The sequence below is a fragment of the Zeugodacus cucurbitae genome, chromosome 3 (genome assembly GCF_028554725.1).
Source record: "Zeugodacus cucurbitae isolate PBARC_wt_2022May chromosome 3, idZeuCucr1.2, whole genome shotgun sequence".
Taxonomy (NCBI): Eukaryota; Metazoa; Arthropoda; class Insecta; order Diptera; family Tephritidae; genus Zeugodacus; species Zeugodacus cucurbitae.
Genome location: NC_071668.1, coordinates 64,494,958 through 64,508,533, shown reverse-complemented (window position 1 = coordinate 64,508,533; position 13,576 = coordinate 64,494,958). Strand labels below are relative to the sequence as shown.

At 35.1% G+C, this 13,576-nt stretch overlaps 1 protein-coding gene across 1 annotated transcript; it reads left to right on the top strand.

Annotated features, from left to right (window-relative positions):
• Positions 1-10,828: 10,828 nt before the first annotated feature.
• Positions 10,829-11,325, top strand: LOC105208507 (PI-actitoxin-Axm2b-like). The gene is made up of 2 exons (XM_011178387.2): positions 10,829-10,987; positions 11,061-11,325. Exons 1-2 carry the CDS (start codon positions 10,906-10,908, stop codon positions 11,246-11,248), a joined length of 270 nt encoding a protein of 89 aa, XP_011176689.1. The 5' UTR covers positions 10,829-10,905; the 3' UTR covers positions 11,249-11,325.
• The last annotated feature ends 2,251 nt before the right edge of the window (positions 11,326-13,576 follow it).

Sequence of the window (13,576 nt, the reverse complement as noted above, 5' to 3'; positions counted from 1 at the left end):
AATTTTAATAATTTGTATTTAACAATTATTTTTTTACGTAAAAATATCTTGCGTATTTATATTTTCCAAAATAGAGTTTCCTCACGCCGTTAATGTAACGAGTGGGTGGGCACCCTTTGACAAACTAAATTACATATTATACTAGAAGGCAGCTATAGTCTGCTTACAGGCGCAAAATACTGGGAAATTCGTATAAAAGCAAGTAACTGGAAAATAAAATTGTTTTTACGTGTCTTTGCAGTGAAAGAAAAGTAAATATGGGGAGAGAGAGAGAGAGCGCCAAAGAATGAGAGAGAGTCAGTATGAGATATCTCTACCACATAGAGCGCCTAACACTTCAAATGTCAGCATATTAATAAAAAAAATATTTTTCTTGCAAACACACGCATTGCTTTTGCTCTAAAACACAATTTTACTTTACTGTTGGGCATTGCTATAATGTGGGTTAAGCATTTGTTTGTTGTACTTTGTAAAAGCTTTGCTAGAAGTGCTGTTGCTGTGCTTTTCCTCCGCTTACACACATTCGTATGTTTGTGTGCCTGTGTGTGTGTGTGTAAACAAAAATATAACTTTTTTCTGTGCAAATGCTGTCAATGTTGCAAAACGTGATCTCGTAAAAAAGTTAGTCGCATGCGTGTGTGTATGCAGGCATGGCATAATGAAAATAATCTGTGCACACAGCGATAATTTGAAAGCGTTTTAACAATTATCTACTTTTACTATTTATTTTTATTGCTGCACAAATTTTATTGCGCGCGTTTTTAGATTGATTTTCTTTGCAGTTTTGAACAGGTGATCAATTATGGCGAAGTGCAAACAAAGGGAAATACATACATAAGTATATAAATCATGTCAGGAATATAAAAGTAGAACATATTTTTCGATTAAAATGTTTGAGTTATATATTTGAGCTAAAAAAGATTATAACAAGTAAGGAAACGTATGGATGTGGGAATGGTACAACCTATTTTGGAGTCGAACCCCATATATCAAAAACTACTCGACAAAATTCAATTAAATTTAGTGATAATTCAACCACAAATAGTATTTATAATATTTCGTTAATAATAATATTAAAGTTTAAAAATTTTAAATTCCAACTGCTTCTGTCAATCTACATTATATTAGGTCGGCAAATATCTCCCTTCCGCCTTTTTGTCGTTTGAATTTCGCGGCTATGTATAAAGCGCTACAGAGCTCGTATCTGGAAATACTATACACCTTTTAACATAACTTGACATAACTTACAAAACGACGCTATGCACGATTAATTTGGATATTGCGTTCAACGGTTATAGACGTGTAAACATGGAGTTCACTAACACCGAAATTCGCGCTATTTTAAAGTTCTCCTTCGTTAAAGATCCGCTAGAGAAACGTTCCGTGAGAGTAAAGGCGTTTTGGGGGATGGTACTCTTTCACTTCGAACTGCGGAGGAATGGTTTCGACGATTCATAGCGGGTGAAAACGATACCATGGATAAGTCAGCCGGCGCAAGGTCTGTGACGACGAATACCGATCAAATCATGGAAACATCGAGTTAGACTGGCATGTGGCATCTCTTGACATCGCCCAGGAGATGGGAGTTAGTCACCAAACCTTTTTAAACCACCTGCAGAAGGCTGGATATGAAAAATAGATCACATACGACAATATCAAGCGAAAACGGTCCTGCTCGAAGGCCGGTGAATCGTCCCAAACAGTGGCCAAGCCGGGATTGACGGCCAAGAAGGTTTTGCTGATTGTTTGGTGGGATTGAGTTGCTCCCATATGGCCAGACACTTAATTCTACCATCTACTGCGAACAACTGGACCGCTTGAAGCAGGGTATCGACCAGAAGCGTCCATAATTGGCCAACAGGAAGGGTGTAGTGCACCATCAGGCCAACGCCTGAACACACTCGTTGATGACTCGTCAGAAGCTCGGATGAGAGCTTTTATAGCATCCAAGGAACGAAACGGCGCATATTTGAACTAAATCCGATCACTGCAACACTTTATATAAAGCTTTTTTTATATTCTTTATTCAATGAGCAAAAAAGGGGAAAGGCGATATTTGCCAACCAATATAAATCAAGAACCAATGAAGATATTATGTGGCATCGATCTTCTTGAATTCAATTAAATTGAACCATTACTACTCGAGACCCCAGATACTGAATATTAGGATCTTAGTGCAGTTATGGTTCACAGCAACTCGGATTGATATATGAGTTGACGCATTTTACGTTGAGATCAAGCGAAATTATCGCGTTTGGGACGAAGAGCAGGCTGAGGAGATTCAAGAGCTGTCATTTCATTCAGAAAAAAAAACAAAAGTTTGGTGTGATTGGTGAGTCGGTGGAATCATCGGTCTATATTTCTTAAAAAATGATGCCGGTGAGAATGTAGCTGTCAATGGCGACCGTTATCGCGACTTGATAAATGTCTGAAATTGAAACTCGTGATATCGGCGACATTGGTTTCAATCAATGATTTTTTTAAGAAAACACTTCGGTGAGCATTTCACGTTTTTCGACGGTCGATTGGAACGGAAGATCGTGTGATATTCACCTTATAAAATTACAAAAATCGAATCTGCCCATATTTTTATCGCATTTCCCAAATCAATTAACACACTTTTGACTTACGAACTTTGTAGCACAATAGAAATGCTTGCTACGTGCCGCAATGTATTTCACAATGTTCCTCAATTGGAGTTGTTGTAATTGAAATACAAATATTAGGCGATTTTCGCACAATAAAAAAGGGGAAGGCATAAAAACAAAACAAAAAACAATAACTGAAAAATTCGCGCCTTTACTAATCCACTTGCCCGATACATTGTAAAACCGTTAGCTTAGGCCGGCGGCAGCCAATTACCATAAACCCAACTAGCCGTGCCGATTTGTAATCAAAGTGCGTAACCAGAAAAAATCGTTTCAAATCAACGAATAACGGCTGCAGAGAGGCAATTCCCGCGAGAAGTTTTTTTGTTTTAGAAATCTCTGTATTTAAATGTTTAATTTTTTCCGCTTCCGCAGCGGCCAACGGCACTTTGTTTGGCTTACAATTTTGTGTGAATATTTGAATGTCGAAAAACCAATAATAGCAAAAAAACAACAACAATATAAAGAAATATATACAAACATTTGAAAAAATGTTGCCAATAACAACAACAATATTGGTTTAAAACAAAGTAACAATGGATTTGGTGATTTTTGCAATAGGTCGAAAGGTAATTGAGGGGAAAAATTGCCAACTGGCGGGCAATTGAAATACAACAAGCAGCAAAAAGTAAATTGAACCAAACAAAAGGCAAATTGGCATAGGCTTTCGAAGCATAGCCGATTTGCATTTTCAATTAAACTTAAAGTTGTTGTCGACCAATGGGAATAACTGTAGAGAGAGTGAGTGAGATTGAGCGGGCGAATGTATGGTAAGGGAGTCGAAAATGATGATTGAATAAATGTAACATTCGTTACAATTTTATATAGTTAAGGCGAATTCATAAATCATCAATCTTAAATCGTCAAATAAATCATAAATCATAAATCATAAATCATAAATCATAAATTATAAATCATAAATCATAAATCATAAATCATAAATCATAAATCATAAATCATAAATCATAAATCATAAATCATAAATCATAAATCATAAATCATAAATCATAAATCATAAATCATAAATCAGAAATTAGAAATTAGAAATTAGAAATCAGAAATCAGAAATTAGAAATCAGAAATCATAAATCATAAATCATAAATCATAAATCATAAATCATAAATCATAAATCATAAATCATAAATCATAAATCATAAATCATAAATCATAAATCATAAATCATAAATCATAAATCATAAATCATAAATCATAAATCATAAATCATAAATCATAAATCATAAATCATTAATCATAAATCATAAATAATAAATCATAAATCATAAATCATAAATCATAAATCATAAATCGTAAATCATAAATCATAAATCATAAATCATAAATCATAAATCATAAATTAGAAATTAGAAATCAGAAATCAGAAAACAGAAATCAGAAATCAGAAATTAGAAATCATAAATCATAAATCATAAATCATAAATCATAAATCATAAATCATAAATCATAAATTATAAATCATAAATCATAAATCATAAATCATAAATCATAAATCAGAAATTAGAAATTAGAAATTAGAAATCATAAATCATAAATCATAAATCAGAAATTAGAAATCATAAAACATAAATCAGAAATTAGAAATTAGAAATCAGAAATCAGAAATTAGAAATTAGAAATCATAAATCATAAATCATAAATCACAAATCATAAATCATAAATCATAAATCATAAATCATAAATCATAAATCATAAATCATAAATCATAAATCATAAATCATAAATCATAAATCATAAATCATAAATCATAAATCATAAATCAGAAATTAGAAATCATAAAACATAAATCAGAAATTAGAAATTAGAAATCAGAAATCAGAAATTAGAAATCATAAATCATAAATCATAAATCATAAATCATAAATCACAAATCATAAATCATAAATCATAAATCATAAATCATAAATCATAAATCATAAATCATAAATCATAAATCATAAATCATAAATCATAAATCATAAATCATAAATCAGAAATTAGAAATCATAAAACATAAATCAGAAATTAGAAATTAGAAATCAGAAATTAGAAATCATAAATCATAAATCATAAATCATAAATCATAAATCATAAATCACAAATCATAAATCATAAATCATAAATCATAAATCATAAACCATAAATCATAAATCATAAATCATAAATCATAAATCATAAATCATAAATCATAAATCATAAATCATAAATCATAAATCATAAATCATAAATCATAAATCATAAATCATAAATCATAAATCATAAATCATAAATCATAAATCATAAATCATAAATCATAAATCATAAATCATAAATCAGAAATTAGAAATTAGAAATCAGAAATCAGTAATCATAAATCATAAATCATAAATCATAAATCATAAATCATAAATCATAAATCATAAATCATAAATCATAAATCATAAATCATAAATCATAAATCATAAATAATCACAAAAATTATTCCAATTAGATTTCCAACGGTTCTTAATGAGATTTTACAGACTTTTATTTAGAAACCCTCTAATTGATTAAGTATACGCCATGTTGTCCACCGACCATTCAACTACTGAGGTCATTGCCGTTGGCAATCAAGTTAATCCACCTTTCGACATTTTGGGTATTCTTCTTCTTGTCTTTTTTGAACCTTTCTCCTATTAACTGTAAACTTACCAAATTATTTCCTCTGCCATTGTTAGGCGGTCAGTCGTTTTTTCATTGACTCGCAATGCATTTACTAAGCAGTCAGATAACTAAAAGTCAGATAACTAGTAGAAAATGGAATGTAGTTGCCTTGCAAAAAGGAATGAAATAAAATTAAATAGAAAATTGCATTGTTAAATATCTCTGCTACATACTTCTATGCTCATTCTTTTCAAACCACTGCTTGTTGAATTTTTCACTTTTCGCATTTTCACTTTTTTTTTCTTGAATAGCAGTTCGAGTGGTTCAACCACAGAACGAATGGAAATTTCTTAACTGCACCACAATGCTACATATCTCTATGCCAGAGTTGCTGTCCAGTTGCCCCAAAGGTCGTTTTAGTCGACAGTTGCTGCTTACTATATATGTGTGTTTGTACTATTTCCACTTCATTTTCACCGATTTTCTGTGCATCACAAACAAGCAAAGAATTCTTGGGCTTTCATTTACGTTTAAATAAAGATATATTTTTTATAGAACGGTATGTAGCATTCGAGTTGTTTTAGCTTAAAATCAATGTGTAGACAGTAAGTAACTTGGAGATGGGTAGTTAAATCAATCTAGATATCTTCATTAATCTTTCGGGTTACATGACTTGTTTGAGTTTTAATTAAGAAAAAAATACTTCGGGAGTAGTCAAGATCAATATTCCGAGGGGGAATAATTACAACTATATTTACGGAAGATCCATCTTTGAGGGACAGGTCATGATTTTCAGTATTTCTATCATTTAATAGTAGGACCATTAAATTTCTTTGTGGATATTACAAATTTGTATATATTACTTAATATTGAATATTTGTATTTATACTCATACACTGTGTCAATCGTTCCAAGTATCTAATAGCAATCCCTCATGGGAATATTTGATAGCAACTTAAGACTTCCATGGATTGCTGGACACGGCGAAATTCCAACAAACTGTACAGCGGAATATGTATGACTCTGGCCAGTTGTAGGCCTTTAGTCATAGATGTCATAGATGACTCCATGACTTGATCAACAAGCAGACGAACTTGGTCTAAATAAAGACCGTACACGCCAACTATTGAGATTCAAAAGGAACGACTTAAGAACTCTTGTATGATTGCTAACAGGTCACTCTCTGATTCGAAGACATGCCAAACAATACAGTTATTACTGTAGAAGCAGCCAAGAAGTAGAAGAGAAGGATAATAGTATATCTTCAATCTGGATGCAACGTTTTGCACAGGGAAAGAATAACAACTATAGGTTACGATTTTCTTGACGATGCCTCAGAATTTGCACTTGTAAAACCTGTTGAATTGAATAACTTTATCAAGGCCATAGGATGATTCAAAGGGTACATGGATAGGTTAGGTTAGGTTCGCTGGATGTACCCCAAAAGGATATACACTTAGACTATTAAGGACAGTCTTTTGTGATGCCAAAAAAATTGACCCCCTCACTTAAGCTTAAGAATCGACAAAGCGCCTAGAACCCACCACAAATCTGTACAGATTTTATACCTCTATATCCGCTAATTCGCGAGAATGACTATAAAAGTGAGATCCAAGAAACTTTTACTTAGATCTGGCGAAGGCGGGGCATTCCAAAAAGAAATGTTGGGAAGATTTTGCCTCATCCTCCTCTAAGCAGCTTCCATAGCTGGCACCGGGTAAAATTGTTAGTTTGACCGCGTAATTTCCAATGGGACAATGGAAATGATAGAACTCCAATTACTAAGGAAAGATTGACCTTACTGAGGGCGAAGAGTTCCCTTGACCTCTTGCGATTTATTTTGTCATTGACCTCAACCTTACAATTTCCTGCGAATCCGCTGTGGCCAGGCTCCCAAACTAGCCTTGTTGTAAAGTGATTCGATGTAACTAAAAGACTCAAGGCTAGTATCGCCCCTAAATGGTAGTATGAGGGGATTCTAGTCCGGGTGATTTCACAAAAGCACTCTTAAAGGTCTAATTCATCGTCCGACATTCACTTTACCTACCCCTAACTCTGAATTCCATAATCACTTAATATGATTGAGCCTTAAAGAAATACTCCAGAAACTATAATATTTTATTGTTTCAAGAGATTTAGTCGTAAATAAAAAGTAATTGAAAATAATTTCTCCGTTTTTCAAAGTTCGCTATATGAAAATTAATATTTATGTGCTAATAAGTGCTTAGGAAATAATTACCCAAAGGAACACATTTTTTTGAACGCGACGAATATTGTTACCGAACCTAGCAGATTGTACTTTCAAATAACTGTCAATATAAGGTCTGAAAATTTCTCCGAATGATTCTCTGATATGAAAAAGTAGTTCTAAAATCCACAACTGATCCAAAGGCTATTGGGACTGGTAAGACCTAGCATTTCTCCGATAACAACCGCAAATAAACGAAGAAGCTCTACCGACTGTCTAAAAAGGGTGAAACGAAGAAGTACCCATTGTCTAACAAGCATCTTATACCGTTTATTTGTTTACATAAACCTCCTGAGATCCACCACCCATCGATGTAAAATCGTTAAGTGATTTATCAAACCTAAAAGGCCTGTCAATTGTGTGTACACATGCAAACTGTCACATCAACTTGGCTCAGCGCATATATATGAACACCAGACTAGATGCACTGTGAATATTTAGCATGCCATTCATCTATCAAATGTTATATGTAAAGGAAAAAATGTCAGATTCATACATATACGAGTATATGCATATGGAAGGCGACATGAAATTTGACAACGCACTTTAAAAATAGAGTTACCCAAGCTCCAACTCTAAGAGGAAGGGCTTTCCATAGCAGACACTGATGTGAAAATGCACTTTAGGTGTCAAAGTGGGGAAGGCGCATAAGGTCGAAACACAAATCGAAGTAGATATATGCTTACATATACATATATGTATGAACACTGGGTGAGGTTTGTCAAGCCAACAACAACAACAACAATGCACAAATGCTACATTGAAACTGTCATAAGCGTTCATAAGCGTTGATGTTGATGGTTTATGGCTGTGGCAATGGGAAAAGTGATATGATGCGGCATTTTTGCGCTGTGCCATGCTGCAGCAAGGCTCAATCAAATTTTCAACACCTGCCATACACACACACGACTTCGCTTTGGTAACAGTACTAAACATTGTACATACCGACATACATATGTGACAACGGCATCTGTGGCAGCGCCGCAGTAAAGTGCGGTGTGACGGTGAGTTGAAAATGAAATGACAAGCAAACAACGTCATACCTGTCATATTAATGTCAGCATATGCATGCCCGCATATACATGTGTCTGTATGTATTTATGCCTGCGATGGAGCGTTATAAATGACTGTAGGTAACACATTTTGCTAGCAACTCATACTTAACGTGGAACTTTTTGAAGATAGTCGACAGCAAGGCAGCTGCTTAAATATTGAGTATATTTTTAATGTGTGTTTTAATATTCTGCGCGCACAATTTCTGCTGAGCAGTTAAAAAGTTGGCTGCTCTAATAAATGTAATTTGGCGGCATAACCTACATTTCTTATGTCAACTTATTAGCGTGCTTTAGTAGGAAAATGCGTATTCCCCCATTATTTGTCACTTTCAAATGATGGAGCAGCGAAATGGCAAATGGCTGTTAAATTTTGGCGGCATTTTGTCAGACTTCATTTGTTGAAGACACACATGTGTGTACAAATAAATATTCTCAAATAAAATTTTTATTGATGTAAGATTTCGATTGGCATATGGATATCCTAAAAATACAATCAAGCTTCTTTCTTTAACTTGTCAAAAAAATTAGTTTTCTGGATGTCTACAGAGTAGAAGACGAGAACCTCGTCACTTGATTCAAATTTTACCGGGCGAGTGCTGAGTAACACCACAAAAATACCAGCCTCGAAATCCCACGCAAAATCACTGTTGTCAATATGTGCTACTTTGGACTGAGTAGTCAACTGAAAAATAAAGCCTCTCAACGAACAAAAACTAAACTCTACTCCCTAAGTCCCTCATCTTCCCCGTCTTGCTTTATGGTGCAGAAGCGTGTACGGGTCGACATCCGATAAGGCGACTTTAGGAGTTTTCGAGAAAAGGGTTTTGTGGAAGATTTACGGTTCCTTAAACATTGGCAACGGTGAATACTGTAGACGATGGTACGATGAGCTGTATAAGTTATACATCGACATTGACTATGCCATAAAGTGAATAAAAAGATAGCGGCTACGACGGAAGCGCTCCAGCTTTGAAAGTGTTCGATGCAGTACCCGCTGGTGGAAGCAGAGGAAGTGGAAGACCTCCACATAGTTGGAAAGACTAAGTGGAGAAGGACCTAGTGATGAATGGCGCGCTGTTGTTAACTCGGCAATAATCTATAATCCGTAAAGAAGCTTACCGCGCTTTTCCTCCATCGACTCCTACCCACCCAACCTTCTCTTGAATGTATAAGAGCAGAGAAGAGACCGCCAGAGTCTCCAGTCCAGTAGCCTCGGAATGAAGTCTAAGCGCCTGAAGATATTAGCGTACCAAGGCACGCACTCTCTTACATATCCAGCCTCTCTCAGCGTTAAAGCAGTTTTCGCGATCATTCACCTTCCGGCTATATCCACGGATGCTATATACAGTAGGATATTCAGTGTCAATATACCTATGAGAGCCGCCCGTTGCACCCTCACTAACTTTTTTTCAAGCGCCTCCCACCACACGTGAATCCCGTAGAACATTATAGGCTTGACTATTGTTTCATATAGCCAAAGAACTACGTTTGGTGAGAGGTCCATCTTCTATCGATGGCTCCTCTACAACAATACAGGGCAACCGATGCCTTTTTTGCTCTTTACGCAATGTTGGTTTTCCAAGAAAGCTTCCTGTCTAAGACAACACCTACTTCACGCTGTCTGCGGAGTGAATATAAACTTCTCCTATTGACGGCAGAGACGCATCCGGTATTTTGTATCTCCTGGTCTTGCTAGGATTTACTGACAGACCGTTGTCCGAAGCCCAACTCGTTACGACACCAAGATATCTTTGAGTCATTTTATATACGGTATCCAGAAATTTACCTTCAACCATGAGAACCACGTCGTCTGCAATTTCTGTGATACAACGACGAAATTTTTTCTCGATCGACCATGCGTTGAATGATGAGCTAGAAATTCAGAATTAATTTCCAAATGATCAGGGCATAATTGGAAGGATTGTTCTGGATTTATTCATTGTTGAAAGAGAAAAACGAAAGGAAAGATATTCTCAACAAAAGAGTTCATAGTTTCAGCGATTAAAAAGTCTAAAATTAGCGAAAAAATTAAACGGAAAAATTATTTGCAATTGCAAGAAAAAGATTATTGAATACATATCCAGAAGAAAGAAATAAAATATCAGTCTTAATGAAATAAAACAGCTGGTTTCAAGCTACGCATCTGTTTCAGTGACAGCAGTTGAGTCATTAATTAATATAAATAAGTATGGGTATGACATAACAATGATCCAACGGAATTTTACTCAAATTGAAACAATTGTTCCATGCACAGATTTTCGGCTATAAAAACAACTAGTGATCAAGCCAAAACTATCAGTTACTGAAATCACAACAATCCAATAACAAACTATCAATATGAAGTTCCTTCCTTGCTTTTTAGTCCTGGCTGTCTTCCTTTTTGTGGATCAAACTCAAGCGCAATGCCCGAATGCGCCACGTAAGTAAAAAAAGGAAATTAACAAAAATATAATATAACTATATGCTCTCTATTCTATTCCATATTTTTACAGGTGTTTACAGCTGTACACCCCCTGCTGATAGCGGTAGAAGCGGCAGCAATTGCATTGGTGGCACCCGATGGTATTACAGTACGGTCACTAGGAGTTGTACCAGCTTCCGTTATAATGGTTGCGGCGGTAATGCGAACCGTTATTGCTCATTGGGCGCCTGTCAACAGAGATGTATGCGTAGTGGTTGAGAGCTCAGATTGATAATTTTGTTTTTAATCCAAATACGTTTATAACAATAAATCAATATGTACATATATCAAGAAAATGTCAATATCTTTAAATTCTTCAAATCAAATGTAATAGTTAATTAAAATCAGAGCAAATAAATAAATGTAAAAGAAAGGATCTCAAACCGGAAGAATCGAAAATGGAAAAAAATTGGGGGTATCTTTCACTTTTTAATAAGAGCGCTAAAAAAGGTTTGGGATATCAGTGAAATTCTTTCTTTCTGTGAAAGTACATTCGATGCCATTATGTATGGAACTCGATTCCTTTGACATGGTCATCACGGGCACGCTTGCAGAAGTCCAGACCCAATTTTAGACTGATTTCAAGCATACATCGACCGCTACTGCTGCAAATTCACGTCCGATATTTGTAGGAATACTTGACGTAGCCCCAATCAATAGTCAATAAATAGATTGTGACATTCGCCACATATTGTCCAAGTCCATTTCATCCAATATGGGGCAAAATATTCGGTTATCACATAAGAAGTACGGCCCAATGACGTCGGCCCATAAAACTCACCAAACCGTAGTTTTTCGGGATGCAATGACTCATGAAAAACGTGTGGATTTCTGGCTGACCATTAACGCATATTTTGCTTATTGACAAAGCCAGAAATGAGAATGACCATAAATTGGGCGTAGCGCTCTTAAAATATTGAGGCCACTGACACCGAATTTAGGTAGTAAATTTTAATAATTTCGACTCATTGTTGGATCGTATATCTTTCCATGATGAAATGGTAAACCTTACTGAAAAACCTTACCAATGTCAAAAGAGCGAGAAAAATATGACGTCGTTTGCTGTTCCTATTAGTCTACTTGGTAGCGTCCCTATTGAAAACTCCTTTAAATTAGAAGGGAAGGGCTAAGTTCGGGTGTAACCGAACATTTTTAAAGTCGCAAGTTATTTATTTAATGTTATTAAGTTAACACACAATGCAAGCTACGTCGCGATCAAGATTTTCCGACCACTTAATTTTGCTAAAATATCTCAAATATTAACCGATATGTGATATAACGTCTACCGTTTCCATATATGATGTACATAAATGGGGGATAGATGAGGGATAGAGCATTGTGAAACACTTTGCACTGATCTGTTACTTCGAATTTCGTGTAGACTAAGGGTCTCAAGATGGGGATCTCGTAAAATCAATGATAATCAATTTTACATTAATTATTGAGGTTTGAGAGTGACTGAGCTTAACCACTATTGACTCCAAATAAGAAATCCGAATGTTAACTATAAAATATAAGTTACAATTATTTAAACATTTCTTCTTTAACTTTTAATTTCCTTGGAGATAAATTGGTTTCAAAAAGGTTATCATACTTTTGAGTACTAGTAAATTTGATCACCTTGATCAAGATGAACACATAACAAATTATATAGTTTATTTGTAGTAAAAGACCTTCGTGCACCACAAATTTCCAAATCAACATGGTTCACAATAGGTATCAGACTACAGCGTATAAGCTCCCTGGTAATACTGTGTCGAGACGTCTATCTGGGAACCAGCATTAACAGCAATAACAATGTCAGCCTGGAAATCCAACGCAGAATCACTCTTGCCAACATGTGCTACTTTGTACTGAGTAGGCAATTGAAAGATAAAGTCCTCTCCCGACGAACAAAAACCAAGCTCTACAAGTCCTTCATCATTACCGTTCTACTTTATGGTGCAACATCCGATTAGACGGCACTAGAGTTTTCAAGAGAAAGGTTTTGCGGAAGAATTATGGTCCCTTAAACATTGGCAACGGCGAATACCCCAGAAGATGGAATGAAGAACTGTATGTGTTATTCGACGATATAGACATAGTTAGGCGAATAAAAAGACAACGGCTACGCTGGCTAGGTCATGTTGAATGGACGAAAATGCTGCAGCTCTGAAAGTGCTTGATGCAGTACCCGCTGGTGGAAGCCGAGGAAAAAGAAGACCTGCACTCCGTTGGAAGGACTAGGTGGAGAAGGACCTTCACTTGGCATTGCCAATTGGTGCCAAACTGCCAAAAGCGGAAACGAATGACGTAAGAATCGAAAGTAGATTAACGATAGCAAGCTTTAACTTGTTGGGTTCCTTCTCGAGAAAATTTACAAATATCTTGAAACAAGAGTTCATAAAACCCAAAATTCTAAAAATAACGAATGAATCAAAGTGGTAATTTTTTATTTGTAAACACACTTCACACTACAGTTCAAAGTTTATTGAATATAATTCTGTATAAGCAAATCCGCTTTAATTGAACAGATGTTTAAGAAATTTCCTTTAAGTCATAAAAGCA

Bases quoted from the DNA above. Each gene is read 5' to 3' on its own strand.
- LOC105208507 (XM_011178387.2), top strand. From the start codon at position 10,906: ATGAAGTTCCTTCCTTGCTTTTTAGTCCTGGCTGTCTTCCTTTTTGTG. The intron at 10,988-11,060 runs GTAAGTAAAAAA...ATATTTTTACAG, and splicing joins GCAATGCCCGAATGCGCCAC to GTGTTTACAGCTGTACACCC.